General features: G+C 36.0%; 1 protein-coding gene across 22 annotated transcripts in view; it reads left to right on the top strand.

The window, feature by feature from the left end:
• The window catches only part of SOX5 (SRY-box transcription factor 5), a 951,808-nt gene extending 940,592 nt beyond the window's left edge, over window positions 1–11,216 (top strand). For all 22 annotated transcript variants that reach the window (XM_070494048.1, XM_070494061.1, XM_070494052.1 and 19 more), the window contains 2 exons: window positions 4,180–4,396; window positions 6,310–11,216. In XM_070494048.1, coding sequence (XP_070350149.1) covers window positions 4,180–4,396; window positions 6,310–6,613 — 521 coding nt within the window. In that variant the 3' untranslated portion in view covers window positions 6,614–11,216. The remainder of the gene's footprint in view (window positions 1–4,179; window positions 4,397–6,309) is intronic.
• Window positions 11,217–16,416: the final 5,200 nt, after the last annotated feature.

Genomic DNA, 16,416 nt, shown 5'->3' with positions numbered 1-16,416 from the left:
AGGCGAGAATATTAGAATGACCATATGATTATACCCTAATAGGCTACATTAAAGAGAGTGCTGTCTAATTTCAGACCTTTGTATTAATTAAAGATATAGCAGGAACATAAACCCACTGAGGTGTGTTTGGGACTTCAGTATTTAGTCATAGCTTCAAATAGATGAGTGATCTTCAAATATCCACAAGATCGTTCTAAATGGCCCATTTCATATAAAAGTACAAAGAAAGCTTGATGTTTTCCTCTTTACTGATTGTTTTGGATAACAGCCTTCGACAGCATGCCGCTAATTCATTCTGCTTAAAACAGGCGCTTGAGCTGGGTTGACATTTTATGTAGTCTCTGGGGATCCTAGTTGACATTTTAAAGGGCTTCTAAGCATTTTATAATACCCTAAAATCTGGTTTTAATAAGCCATTCTGCTGAAATTGTTAACATAAGGAATCACCTTTTACCGTTTGGCGCTAGATCAGGGGGTGGGGGACATCTTTTTCTGATTAGATATACAGTAGTTGGAGTAAAATGTGCAAATTCATTACAGACCCCATGGAGATAACAATGTTGCTCAGCTCAAACTCTTCATTTTTATTATATTGCCAAATTTAGAAAGGAAAAGTGCACTTTCAAAGCCGATTTTTTTCTGATTTTGAACATCAAATTTTTTTTTCCAGGGCGTTACCTGCTTTTATTTTATTATTATTTTTTTATTGAGGTCACATTGGTTTATAACATTATATAAATTTCAGGTGTACAACGTTATATTTTGCCTTCTGTATAGACTACCTCATGTTTACCACCCAAAGTCTAGCAACATCAAATATTTTTAATTGAAGCTTCCTCTTTGTCATCAGGAGGAATACGCAAATGTACTTCTTTATTTTTCATTATAAAAGACTCGTCTTTTGAAAACAACAGGCAACTTACTCATGAAGATGGTCCAGGGTAAGCAGCCAGCCAGACTCAAATCAAGTAGATGTTTTCATCTCTTATGGGGATAATCTAAAATGCTTTCCTACTAATGTGTTTCAGGCGTGTACATCACAGCTACATATAGTGGTTGTTGTACCTGCAAAGCCTTTGAAACCAAAACCAAACTTGTCCTTTGCTTAACCCCATTCAAAAGTTATTTAAAAATGAAAACTGCACATACCACCAAACTGAAACATTGGTCCACGCTGTCATAAAATGGAGCAGTTAGCCATTTTGCCCCCAGTTAGTGCTTAGGCTATCTTAATTCTTAGTTTTGAAAAGACTTGAAACTATGATATGGCCATATTTTAAAATGTAGCTTAGAATTCAGTGATACTTCCAGAGAAATTATATTATCAAGTGTCAAAATATTTTGTGATTCCAGTTCATGCCAGATTTAGAAGCCAACTTTTCTGAGAATTTACGCATATTTTATTATCCTTTTTTCCTCTGCATTTTAGCCAAACCAGCTTTATTTAAGTTCCTCTAATCCCCCTTCCCACTGCAAGGCCTTGACCGTTCTATTCTTCCTCCATAGAATGCTCTTCTCTTTCCATCCCTGTAGGAGTCATTTCTGCAGCAAAACCTTCCTGACCTGCACAGGATTGATCCCACCTCCTTATATGTTCTCATAGCTTCCTGTACTTTCCACAGTTATAATTAAAGTAATAAATTTTATAATTAGCTGTTTATTTTATTTCTTCTCCACTGGAACATAAGCTCCAAGAAGATAGGAACATAGTGATTCAGCACTGCACATCCAGGCATTAATACAGCATCATGCACATAGTAGGAAATCTAAAAACAGTTCTCACATTCCAAGGCAGGTTACTATGAGGCATAAACATTCTCTTTCCTTAGAGAAACATGTTCTTTTTTACGAAGAAGAAGATGATTAGCCCTGAGCTAACATCCACCACCAATCCTCCTCTTTTTGCTGAGGAAAATTGGCCCTGAGCTATCATTTGTGTCCATCTTCCTCTGTTTTATATGTGGGACGCAACCACAGCATGGCTTGATGAGCGATGCATAGGTCTGCACCTGGGATCCAAACCAGTGAACAGCCCAGGCTGCCGAAGTGAAGCATGCAAACTTAGCCACTATACTACCGGCCAGCCCCAGAGGAACATGCTGTTTTTCAGCTTATAGAACATTTAAACTTAGGGAAGAATGTTTAGCAATTCCTACTCTAATTGACAATGTTAGTTTCTTTGCTCTATTTTTTGATAAAGATAGCTAGTGAATTTTAAGTCAACCATCTTTGATCCGTTTTTTTAAATGTATTCCTATAATTATTCAGTAAATTATTTCTGGTATGCTGACTTTTCGACTCCGTGATCTGGGGTTCAAAATTCTGTTGTAGATACTTGTAAGAAACTCCAAGAAAAGAATTGATTCAGTTCAATAGTATTATAGCTTTACCTGTGTTTATATTTGCCCTGAGAACACCATAATGATTTTCAAGTACCTCTTCAGAATAATGTTGGGCAATAAGGAGTTTGAGTAGTACCTTCAAGTGACATGGCCTGACCAACTGACTTAATGTTGGACGCTGCTATTTAAACATAAGTTTGAGAAAGGAATAAAAAAATAAACTCTATTATTTGAACTGTAACCTGGGTTTCTGTTGTAAATAGAATAAAGTCATAGTTGCTGTCTAGATTGGAAAAAGCTGTTTATAAATCTTTGTAACACCTACGTGGCTGTACCTACCCAGGCAACATCTGCTCCAATAGGAAGCAATTATAAGGGAAGAGCGATTATCCCTTTCACTGCAATTCTTTAATAAATAGAACAGCTCATACTGAGCTTTCGTAGGGAAGAACTGTTCATCAGTGCGCGATTTGCATTTGAGATAGCAGTTATAGTTGAGTTATGACCCCATTCAAAAGCTCTTAAGATCTTGCTCAGATGACTTTGGAAGGCAGGTAAAGGCAGCAAGTGCAGGAGATATTTGGTAGGAATCTCCGAATTCCAGTTCTCTTGGTCTGTGTGCGTTTGGGTAGAGCTGAGTTGATTCCTTGCGGATAAACACATTTCATCTGCAAATAGATGGATTTTTCCCACATTGTTAATAAAAAATAAACGTTACTATTGCCTTTGTTACTACTACACATAGCCGTACTGATAGAATCAAAACTTTAAATCACATCTGTATTGAGAGTTAGCATAAACTATTTTTAATTACATTTCAAACAGTTTTTTTTCACAGTCCTGGTTGAATCCAAACCAAAATTAAAAGTGAAAAGAAGGGGAAAACCAAGTTGGATTAACATTATCATTGCATACTATATCACAGGAGAAGACATCTTTATATATTATTGAAAGTGATTTATTAAGAGAAAAATCTCAGTACATACTTATTATTGTAATTGTGACCTCTGCTAGATCATATTAAGTAGATGGGAATAGGTGTGTAAATACATACCATGTACCACACTTTCAGTTCCATCAAACCTGAGTCTGAGTCACAGATCTGCAATTTAGTAGTTGTGTGACCTTGGGTAAGTTACTTCATCTCTTTGAACTTCAATTTTCTCATCGATATCCTCTGTCTTACAGGATTGTGGTGAAAGGTAAAAATGAGACAACTTATGTAAACTTTTTAGCATAGTATCTAGCACACAGTAGTTACCCAGTGCATGTTCATTAATATAATTTTTTATAATTAAAATTTTATGAAATGAATTTTTAATTGCAATCATTCATGTAAGCATACTTAAACATTTAGGGGAGAATGAGAATTACATGTAATATATGTTAGAAACCTTTGTAGTCAGTAATGTACCCCCACATAAAAATACCCAATAGCTAATTAGCATCAGATTCAAAATATGTAATGAGTTTTTGCATAATATTTTGTTCACAGTTGAATTAGATTATGATCTAATGTAGAAATTAAATTATCTATGAGCTTTTAAGTACATAATATACAAATTTGGCTAAATTGTTAATTCAAGCCAAAAAGCACATATATATTACTCAGTGTTTGTATCTTTGGGTACACAGTTTCTTTGAGGACACAGCCATCAACACCTCTGTTCTTGTGGGCTCTCACCTCTTGAGTCACAGCTCACCAATCAAAAGCATTTTTATGTCTTTATGGGTTTTGACCAACATTTTTACTTTAGACTTACTTGTTCTCAGTTATATCTTTTTAGGATCCTTCGCAGCTGTGCAAATTAGAATCCTAACCTTCTTTTCCTCATAGGATCTCGCTGGAAAGCTATGACAAACCTAGAGAAACAGCCATATTATGAGGAACAAGCCCGGCTCAGCAAGCAGCACCTGGAGAAGTACCCTGACTACAAATACAAGCCCAGGCCAAAGCGCACCTGCCTCGTGGACGGCAAAAAGCTGCGCATCGGGGAATACAAAGCAATCATGCGGAACCGGCGGCAGGAAATGCGGCAGTACTTCAACGTTGGGTACGGCCCTTTCGGTCATTTTTTCAAAAGGAAAACTTCCTGTTATACTTAATGGGATGTGAAACATATTTGTTCAGTTGCAAAGCAGCATTTTGAAAAAGAACCTGAACACAGTGTATTTTCAGAGACTAAACTGTCCCCTACATGATCCTGGAAAAGAGTACTTCCATGTGAATTCACTCCCAGCTCCTAGAAGGATGGCTCCAACATGAGCTTTGTTAACAGCTGGTGGAAAATAAAGTATCTAAAAGTAAATAATTTTGAAGTTCACTATTAAAAACGTAGAAGCATAGGGGCTGGCCCGGTGGCATAGCAGTTAAGTTCACTCGTTCTGTTTTGACAGCCAGGGCTTCGCCGGTTCAGATCCCAGGCGCGGACCTGGGCACAGCTTATCAAGCCATGCCGTGGCAGCATTCCACATATAAAATAGAGGAAGATGGGCACAGATGTTAGCTCAGGGCCAATCTTCCTCACCAAAAGGAGGAAGATGGTGGTGGATGTTACCTCGGGGCTAATCTTCCTCAAAAAAAACCGAAAGAAAAAAACAAACAAAACAACAGAAGCATTACTGGTTCTTTTGCCACTTGGTTTTCATTACTTCCAAGGCTTCACAGAGATAAATTCCACAACAACCAAAAACTTAGTTGAGATGATACAACATAGAAATGATTTCAAAGGAAAGAAACACTTGTTTCTGAATATAGAAAGACTTCTGGGCTGTCAGGGCACAGGTGTGGCCTTTGTGGATCACAAAGTAAGGATTCTATTTAGGGCACCGTGAGGTGTGAAGGGGAAAGTTCCCTTCGGAATGAAGAATGCAGCTCTCAGGATGTTTCACCCTGCTTCCTGTGGCAAGGCTGTTGACAGTGTCATAATATGCTGCCTGCAGCCACATCGCTTCTGTAGAATTTTCTCAAAAAACGTAGAAACAAAGATGCTCGTATGTGGAACAGAAGTAAGTAAGATCCCGAGAGCTTCTTAGAATAATAAATACTATTCTGAAAATGGCCAGAGGATGCCTTAGAATAAACCTTTGCACATCTGCCCTGTCCCCTCCAGTCCCGTGAAGGAGTCTGCCTGCTCTGTCCAAGGGTCTGTGATTTATATCCCAGTGCCTGACTCCTCTCAAAGCTGAGCATGAAACCCAACACTTCTTGGGGAATAGTAAGCATTTGAGTGAATGAAAGAAGGCGTGAATGAACATCATCTGTTAATCCCTTCCCACTAGGACCAGCTACGTAATTTGTGGAGCCCAGTGCAAAGTGAAAATGTGGGGTCCCTGCTGAAAAGTTCTTAAGAATTTCAAGGCTGTCACAACAGAACTTAAAACCAAGTATAGGATCTTTCTAAGCCCCAGGGCCGGTGCAACTGCAGAGGTTGTCCACCCATGAGGCAGGCCCTGCGTCCTACCCTGACCTAAAACTATTTCAGGGACCAAGTGGACAATGTGATATTGTTCAGTTCTGGTGAGTTCTTGGCAGTAATGTTTCATTTTGAGAGCTGTAATGCTCTAGAATTTTTCCATTAAAATTGAATTGTCTTTAGGTTTAATTTTTTTAAAAAACTGTTTCTGCATGTTATAGTGAAGGGAAAATGAACTTGGGGTCAAGGACTTGGGTTCTTCTGCTTAATCTTTCTGCACCTCAGTCTGTTCATAAAATAGAATAGTAAGAAAACAGAATCATTTTCAGAATCAAAGGAGTGACACACGTAAATGTCTTATCATCTATAAAGCATGCTACAGAAGTAAGGTATTGAATCAAAGTAGAAAACAATTTTTAAAATGCTGGGCATTAGGGTGAAAATCTCTCCGTTAGAGTTGGACGAGCTGAGCAAATTAATTAATTGTCTAGTAAGGCTTGCATCTGACTGTTCACCCACCCACAGTGTTTTTTGGGAATTCTCTCTGACAGGCAACAAGCACAGATCCCTATCGCCACTGCTGGTGTTGTGTACCCTGGAGCCATTGCCATGGCCGGAATGCCCTCCCCTCACCTGCCCTCGGAGCACTCGAGCGTGTCGAGCAGCCCAGAGCCCGGGATGCCTGTTATCCAGAGCACTTACGGTGTGAAAGGAGAGGAGCCACATATCAAAGAAGAGATACAGCCTGAGGACATCAACGGAGAAATTTATGATGAGTACGATGAGGAAGAGGATGATCCAGATGTAGATTATGGGAGTGACAGTGAAAACCATATTGCAGGACAAGCCAACTGATAAGGGTCAAAAGGTTGTTGTGACCTTAGGACTTAAAGAAGCCCTAGCTGGTTCATCCTTACCAGTGGCCAAGCACATTAACTTTCTCATACACTGACTGTTACTTTAACTGTTAGTCTTAACTAGTTGGGACATCAGCTGACTAATAGACCTCAGCCTCAAAAGGCTTGGAAAGGAAAAACAAAAATACAACAAGCAAACAACAATATCAACAACAAGAGATTGAAATAAGCTATGGGTAACATAATGCCAGTAATTCAGCTGCTACATCCAAGCACTGAAGTCTTACCCGTCAACTTTTTTTTTTTTAATAAACTTTATGGCTGTTTGTTCTACAATGTTCTAGAAATTCTCACTCAGGTACACAGTGCCAACAAGTGGCTTGTGAATGTGTTTTGTTGTTTTGTGCTACAATTTTTAAAAAGAAATAAGTTTTGTTTTTTGGGGTTTCTGGGTTTTTTCCTTTTCTTTTTCTTTCCTTTCCTTTTTTTTTTTTTTTTGTAATGCACCTGACAGAAAAAGAAAGATGAATTTCTCTTTACTTCTCTCCACCTTTTCCATCTCTATACTTTAAAGATGGAAGTCTGTGCATGGGGGGGAAGAGGGAAAAAGAGCCTGTTTTTAACTTCCTTGCTATCCACCACAAAATGAGCAATTATTTTCTTCAGAGGACTTTCTTTGTCTATTGCACACCACACTACATCTTTGAGCAAGTGCCAAATTTGTACTGAAGTGTTGACCCAGTTCATTTTTTCCCTTTCCTTTTTCCTGTTCCTTCTTAAGTTAGAACAGTGTTATATCTTAGACAATCCCTTGAAAAACCTGAAATACCAGCAGCTGGTGAGATTTGACTTTTTTTTTAATGGAAACTGTAGGTGCTGTTCTCAGGTGAAAAGAGAGAGAGACATAAGAAATTTAGAGAAAAAATATTTTCTGATCTCGGATTTTTGTGTGTATGTATGTGTGTGATTATGGTACTAATAGGAATAATGTTGGACCATTGTGAGTTAAACCCACATCTGGGGATGAAATCCCACATCCTCCTAAGTGACTGGTCTGGAAGCAAACTTGACCTTGACTTTGCACTTCAAATGACAACTTAACTAATATAGGGCTCAGAAATTATATTTTTAAATTTCTAATATGATTATTATTGGATGAGTCAGGTGGCCCTGTGTAATAAAGGTGTGCATGTATAAAATGGAAGCTACTAGCAAACTGCTCCCAGATGTCCCTTCTCCCTGGTCAGTTCGTTCCACTAACGTTTGCTACTTAATGATTTCTGTTTGTTTTCCTTGAATGTATTTGGCCATTTTCCAGAAATATAGAATTAGCTTATTTCTTCAACATTCCGTTCTTTCCTGATCAGGAAATGGAACTGATGATTTTATATGGTCTTTTTCATCTCTCCATGAAATAAGGTGGAGGCCATTTGCATTTCAGAATTGTGGGCCATGTGCATCTCATGCCATAAAAAGCAGGATTTGATTAAATGTTGTTGCAGCCCCGCAAAATGGAGCCTGGCTGAACCCAGCAATCTTGCCATTACTCTTACTTTGCTGTAAGATGAACCCACTGAAGTCCAATTTTTGGTTCCAGCACAGTATGTGCATAGAGCAACAATGAGTGGTAACGGGACTGCTTATTTAGATTTTGCCAGCCAAATGCCAAGGCACTTGTAGGGCGTATACAAATAAATACAAAATCATTTAAAGTCAGTTGCCATTATTTGTGCTGAAGCATCAGACAGTAAATACTCCAACCAGTAGCTTGGATGTGCCATGGTTTCACTCCAGTCATCACTTTCCTATCCCACTCCCTAATCGCAACCCTAAAGTTTGATTTTTACATTTAAGTAAGAAAAAAGTCCTTTTTATTTTTCTCTCTCTCAAAAGACTTGCTCTGGGGTTTTGCTTGGAGGAGCTGATCATATCCTGCATGTCAGAGATTTTGTTTTGTTTGTTTTCCTGTTTGTTTTTGATGACTGTATTTTCATTTGAACTGCCTCTTTTTGCTAGTGTTGTAATAATGATGATGATGATGATAAAATAATAATAATAATAGTAATAATAATAATAATGGTCAGCTGTTCCCAGATTAGTAAGTTATGTATAATTTATTTCTCCCTTTCTATTTTATTCTGCTCTGATTTGGAAGTGCAGCCAATAAGCTGTTAGATATTTAAAACAAATTTCCATCTCCAACATATATATATATACATATATATGTATATATATTCTCACACACACACATTCACCCACACAATTTTACTTCTCCTTCCATAAGTTTTCTCCTTTTTAAAAATTTGGCCCCAACAATGTCAAGTTCCAGTGTTTAACACAAAGGAGTGCATTAATAGGAGGGTCGTGTTCAATCTTAATTAACTTATGCTCTCATCACTCATTTTAGTTATTTAATTGCCACAGTCATCTAGAGCCAATTTTTTTGTTTTTGTTTGTTTTGTTTTGTTTTTAAGCACTCTGGATAAGAAAAAAATAGACACTTGTTTTTATATCGTTATTATGTACAATGTGAAAACAGAATTTAAAAAATTTGTTCTCTGTCTTTGTTAACAAATTCTTCCTGACTTATGTGGGTTCACCTCTCACGTTGGCTGGATACTTATCTTACACCGTGTTATAAAGATGCTTTGTTTTCATTTCATGACTTTGGGCTACAAGAATACTTTGTTTTAGCTCCAGGTAGATGCCACAGAGGGCATTCACGGCTGAAACCAGTTCTAACACACTTACCAGTGAATTGACAAAATACGTCTGTTTTGGTCTTTTTTTGTTTATTCTTTATTTTGTTTTATTTGAAGGGGAAAACAAAATTGTTAATGGTGACCTTTAGCTGCTGAAATTCTGAAGTTAATTTTATTTAATTAGGTTTATGTCAGAGAGACTGAACTGTGTGTGGACTGAAGCACAAAGCAAGTTCATAGCCCTGCATTATGCTCTCGGTTCTGACATCTAATTCACTGCGTGTCACAATTTTTTTTCCTTAGTTTTCCCCAAAAGAAAATTATATTAATGTTTAAAGTGCTTTGAAGTCATTTGATAAAAGGTGCTACGAATAGCAACTTACTGTGTTAACACATTGCCTTTTTGGCATTTGATTGGTTCATAATTTTTGCAGAGGATCCTAAAACCTTGGATTCTTTTTCTGTGCCCCATGATGACCAAAAAAGATAAGGTAAAGGAAATGAGAGTAAGATCAAACTAAAACAAACGTGAAGTTTCCCTCCTCTCTCCTTTCCTGTGTACGTGTTCACATCTCTCTCTCTCTCTGTCTCACACACACGCACACGCACGCTCACCCCAGTACTGAGGAATAATCTTGCCAGAATTCTGTATTTTTATGGCTGTTGTAATAAGTTCCTCTAAAAATAGTCATGTTTTAATATGAATCTAAGAGAACATCACTGGAGAAAATAGGTTAAAGTTGCTCATTTATAAGTTACTAATAATTTGGCTAGTTACTACACTTGGCTAAAACACAAAACTATTCTTCAGTACATTTATACCTAAATTAGTTAAGTCAATTTTTACCATTTATTTGGCGTCTGCAGTTAAAAGTTAACCATGTATAAAATCCCTCCAAAGAACATAATCATTCTTGAAACCAAATCCTCTTATAAGGAACAAATATAAAAGAGTTTTCTTTGATGAAATTATTTCATAGATTTGATTTCTGGAGTAGACTTTTACCTTAATTCACTTAAAGAAAATTATCTTTAACTATTTTATGATCCAATTTCAGATATTTTCTTAATCCAGAAGTTGTTACTTTTCCCAGAAGAAACCTCTTATATCACATTGAAAACATCAAAAATAATTACATTTTCATTCATTCTAATGAGTAAATTATTGAATTGTAATAAACAACTGTATATTTACAAACAGGTTTATAAAATATTTGTTTATCAAGTTAATAGTAAAATAAATATTATGGGATCTGCAAGGAAAAATATGAAGCCCACTTAAAGTGGTTCAGATATTTCTTTGTCTTGTAGGGCATAGGTTTTCCTTTAGACAGGCTTTTACAGTATTTAATTTTAAAGTTTCCTATAACTATCAGTTTTCCAGGTTGAAGATAATGTTGTGTTGAGTTTTCTACTGATCGATTCCTGTCCTCCCCAGTGTTTCTGTCACTGGTTCACTAAAACAGTATTTATATGGCTCCGCTGGCTCTAAAGCTCTTAGTCCTTCTAACATTTTGGATTTTATGAGTAAAAATGGGAAAAAATAGAAAAGAGACAATCAAATGCCTGGAGCTTAAAACAAAGTATGTGCAACCTACCATCTCACTTGAAATTTAATAAAATAAATAATTATGTAAATATAACATAGAGTTATAGATTTATATTTTGTTCATAACACATAGTGTAATATAAGTTGTATATTTTCATGTTTTTGGTTTTATGTTATCATTCATGCCACAATAAAAATAAAACAGGAGTTTATGTACTCTTAAAAAAAAGGATGTGGGTTGCCACCAACCTGTTTTTTTTGTTTTTTGTTTTTTGTTTTTGCATTCTCTTTTTTCAGTATTACTGCCATGCAAGGCACCAATAAAAACAGCAAATGTGTTCTTTACCTATTATACTGTGTTTCTTTTCACAATTCTTGTTTTAAAGGTGTAATCATTAGTTTATTATGAAAAGAGTAAAAGTATGGAAAATACTTTAATTTTGTTTTCAGTATAATAACCCCACTTCCTAAAGTCAACTAAAGTTGACTTTAAATGAGAACTAATGGTTTAATTCTTAGAGATGGACATTGCAAGAACGACATCCAGGCCTTGTTATAATCATCCCATCAGACAGGGATCTAACTTCACTGTAATGTCAAAAGATGTCCCTCTTATGTGAAATTGAGTCTAATACACTTAAAAATCCTACAGCCCAAATTGAAGCACCCTTCATGTTGTTTTCCCAAGTTTGACTCTGTCAATGGGATGGGGTTTCTGCACTTTAGAATTGTATTTCAGACTACTGTTTGTATAGAAAAATATTCTAAATTTCAGATTATGCAATTACTAATAACTAAAATAATTTTCACCTTGCTGGTATCTAATTTGGAATCCTGCATATTTCTAAATTGTTTAAACTCTGACATTACCCTCTGGATTCTTCCTTCAACTTTTTAAGCAAATATTAAAAACAAGAAGTCTCCTTTCTTTCCAATGGCCATTTTTGCTTGTAGAGACAAGTATTTCACCATAGTGTGTTTTTCTATCTTGATAGTTCTATGTGTAATAGTTTCCTGTAAGGGTTTTTGTTTGGTTGGTTGGTTGGTTTTTCAGTAAGTATCAAGACACTGGGGTCAGATAACATCTGGTTCAAATGAATATAAAGTAAGTATATAAAGAGGACATACTCTGCTAACACTTTGCCCATTGTATCCCTTAACAGAAGTAATTTACAAAGTCTGCTCCATGGAACACCTGCTTCAGAATTAACTGTTAGAAATGTACATTCCTGGGCCCAACTCCAGATGTAGTGAATCAGAATCTCTAGGGATAAAGATAAAGCTGTTGCTATTTAGCATTTCCAAATAATTATTCTGCACGCGCTGATGTTTCAGAACAACCAGGAGATGGGGCTATTTTCCTCTTCTATCTACCTTCTACCCGTGTCAAATTCTGCAGATCCTATTGCCCACCATACTTTAACCTTAGGCATCTGTGAAAACCTTGAATCTGAGGGTCAGTGCGTAGGCAAGAGTTTGAGAGTGGAAAGAGCTCTCAAGCTGTCTCTTCATAGATTGTTTTCAAGGGTATTTGATGCCCCAGTACCCTGTCACATGTGGTCCTTGTTTGTGCTTCTCACGTTGTTCATCATGGCAAAGCAGTAGGCTTCACAGACTCCAGGCGGGTGGAACACAGAAAATATAACTGAAACACACAAAACTACACCCACTTAATATGTGCAAAACAAATCAAGGTTATTTTGAAAGGAAAATACCTATTGTAGAAAGTAAGAAATAAACATTCCAACTAGTGTTTATTAATAGACCACCTATCATCCTATTTTTTCAGGAAACAGCATCATCAGGATATGCCACGTGTGTGGATGGGGAAAATCTTATCTGGTTATGAAACTTGGCTCATCCAAGGGGCAAAGTCCCAAACACTGCTCTTTGTCTCCTAGCAAATTAAATTCACTTTGTTTTGTCCTGCAATAGTCCAATTTAAAAAGATTCTTTTTTGGCTTTTATGTTTTTTAGTTTCTTAGGGAATACTTAGGACTAGCGTGCAATAATAGATTGTTTTCTTACTGCCAATGCCTTGAAGAACCAAAAAAATGCTGGCAATAGTGAAAAGAAACCCATTCTCTTTTTTTCATTTATCTCAATTTTGCCAATTTAAGTTGTTGGCGTTTAAGGAAGTTCACATATATGTTTTTAAAAAAATCAGGATACTGTCATTCTTACCAAATTTTAAAGTTCAGAAGTCATCCCTCTTTAAACTCGCCATCATCATTGAAACCTCAGTGATGGCAATGGAGGTGCAGGTAAGCATGATCAGTTCAATGTCTGAGTTAAACAATATTTATGAAAAAATTCCGATTTATTTTTCTTGAGTTTCTAAAGCAACCTAATAGCTAGCTGCAAAGACCTGTTTTATAAGCAAGCATTGTAATTTGTATGTAAAGTGTATGCAATAGTATTGCTAAAAGTTCTTAAAAATAGTTATGTTTTCTTAAACAGGCTAAACATCTGTCTTACAATTTTGTTTGTTCTTCCAATTTGCTTAGCAAACTATTTTACCACCAAGAATGAACCACTTCAGTTCTGATCACAATATATCATCATCTTTTAATTAGTCAGGTCCAGATACATAAGATTTTACTCCCCCCACTACTACCGTTTTCTAAACATGCACGTGAATATGAAATGGAATGGTACATTGTTGCTATTCAAAATATAACCAAGAGGATGAAAGTTGTTTTATCATTGATGTCTCTATTAATTCAATTTAAAAAGGAAAAAAAAAAATTCCCACAGCAATTGTAGGAATTCAGTAGGCCTAAATGAACACCACCATTTTGTATATTGCCTGTTGAATTTAGTGTTAAGTTTCAGAGTCTGGAAAGCAATCCTAAATACACACAAACTGTAAAATATATTTGAAATAAAGTCTTTTGTTTACAAAAATCACCTTTGTGATAACTTTTTGAATAAATTCATGTGGTCCTGGTTGAAAGAGAAATCATAGAACATAGATAATCACACAGAAGACTGACTTTATTCAACTTGATCCCACATTGGCCCTCAGTAAGCATTCATTTTCCCTTATATTCCAAACCAACAATTGACTGGAGTCAAGTTTACAAATTGTGTTTGCATGGACTTGTTTGATTCAAGACTACAATCGATACTCGTAGGCCCCAAATAATTACACAAATTGTTCTATTTATTTGGAAACGTTCCTTCAAGCAACATTGTCTTCTACTGGGTTAACATGCATGAGTGGAATTAACAATCTGCTTTCTTATGGGCAGAGCTTATTTGACATCTGGAAAACAAAGTAAAATTGCCAATGGTATAACATTTGGGTACAAGTGCCAACTACAGATATCACAGAGAAAATTTTAGATTGTCCTCATTAAAGCATTATCAATTTCTCCCTAATTTGCTGATTCCTCAGATCTATAAGTTTTGGTATTATAGTCTATTATGTCATTTATATCTTAGACTCTTGCTTATAAAAACCTCTGGTGGAGCTTTATCTCCTATTGTTATAGTAAAAACTTTAAAAGGTCACAATTTTTCAGATACTTAAGATTCCCAAAGTGTATGTTGGAAAACTTTACGAAGTTTTGTAAATTTTACACTTTTCATAAAAATTTTAAACACACAAATCCTGAGCTTGTATCATGGAAATATATTTAAATATTTTTATAAATAAAAAATTACGTGAAGAAAAATGATTGATAAAAAGAATAATAGGAGATTGTGTGGTTAGTCTTTCCTTGTCTTAATGATTCAAGATTTGGCAAATATTAAGTGAATGATGCTAATCTGGTCCTCTTGGCCATAAAAAGCCTAACTCTTGTCAAAGTTGATGTGTCTCTGGTGCCCTAGTTCATCATATTGGCTTTATATAAAGTCATAGGCTCTTTCACCCATTTTCAAAATTTGATGTGGCTTACAATAACTTTGTAAGTACAAAAATGCCAGCACAATTAGTGCACAGCAAATAAAGAGACGAAAGGTAAAGAGTAAGAAATAAAAAGGAATCACACCTATATACACACACTATACAAGTGCACTCTCACACTATACAAGCATACACATACATTTGTGTGTGTGTGATTCCTTTTTATTTCTTATTCTTTACCCTTCGTCTCTTTACAAAAGAGATTTGTCTGTGTGTGATGTGTACACTGACTGAGAAGGATAACTCTAATCACTAACAAAACAGAGATCTTATTTTCCAAGCAGTCAGGGCAAAGAAGAAACTACATGGATTAGAGAATTCTCATTGCTTAATTGAAGGAAGCATGTGAGTTTATCATGAGACATAAACCTTCATTGCCCTATATTCTCAGATGAATTTCACGCTTAAGGGTTAAGAAACAATGCAAAGAGCCACTTTTTTTGTAAGCAGATTTACAAAAGCTGTAGATTTGTTTCATATGTGCTTACTCTATCAGCACTTGAACAGAGTTTTATAAAGACAATTTGTAGGGGGTCAGAGAGAGAAATAGTACACATATGAATAGATAATGATATGTGGATTAGACAAGGATTTACAAGGATAAGGATAGAAGAATTGCGATTGTGATGAATATTTATCATGTCCCATAGACTAGCTTTTTCAACTATCAGATGTTTCAAATTAGCTTTTAATTATGATATGTTCAGTATTATAATAGGTCTATACAAGAAATAAAACAACATTTCTTCCCTCAACATTTGTAATTTCCAAGGAAATAAAACTGGCACACATTAAGCAATAAAACAATATAAGAATATGATTAATGAACCAGAAACTGTAAGTGATAGGATTTCAAATGAGGACAAGAACCATTTTTATGTTTACTGAGAGTTTAACTTCTAAATAAATGCAGTAGGTGGGGAATGGCTAACCTCCCACTGGAAAAACTAGAAAAAGCTGGAAATTACAAAATTGTATTTTAAAGGCATTAGAAAACTGTGGGAGAAAGGAGGACTAGACGAATTACAATTCCAGAAAAGCAAGGTGAAGCTGATGATTGCTAGCCATTTCTATTTAATGAAGGCATTAACTAATTCTGGGTGTTGCAGTAAAAGACTTGGCAACTTCTGGGTGAAAGAAAAATTAACAAAGCAGTTGTGTGAATCTGAAGTGATACATTAGAAACTTGAGGGACCTCAAATGCAAGACTGGTTTGACTAATGGCATATTTGCTGAGTTCTAGGGCTGTGTGAGTTGCTGGAGACTGAACTATCATTTACTGCTTAGCAAGCAAAGACCAGCTAGAGATATGGGACCTACTTCAAATGTAGAGCTAGTCTCCCTTTTAAGACATTTGTCAGATTTTATCTTCAAGGGGTAGGATACTGAAGAGTTGGGCTGGATAGTTTAGAAGGGCAGACCTGAATCCTCTGTAGTCTTTCATGGCTGCAGAGACAAATATCTACCATGTTCACAAGCAAACTTTGGGAAAATCATTCTCTGAGGCAAAATAGAGGTCACCTGAACATTACCAAAACTGCCAAGCAGCCTTGACAGAGCTAAATCCCTGATAAAAGTAAGATGACCGGCCCCTCTCCCTATCTGTCTAACACAAGAATAGGAAATTCCACCCTGGC

The sequence above is a fragment of the Equus asinus genome, chromosome 22 (assembly GCF_041296235.1).
Source record: "Equus asinus isolate D_3611 breed Donkey chromosome 22, EquAss-T2T_v2, whole genome shotgun sequence".
NCBI lineage: Eukaryota > Metazoa > Chordata > Mammalia > Perissodactyla > Equidae > Equus > Equus asinus.
Note: the sequence above shows the minus strand (reverse complement) of the source record. Positions and strands in the feature narration are given on the sequence as shown.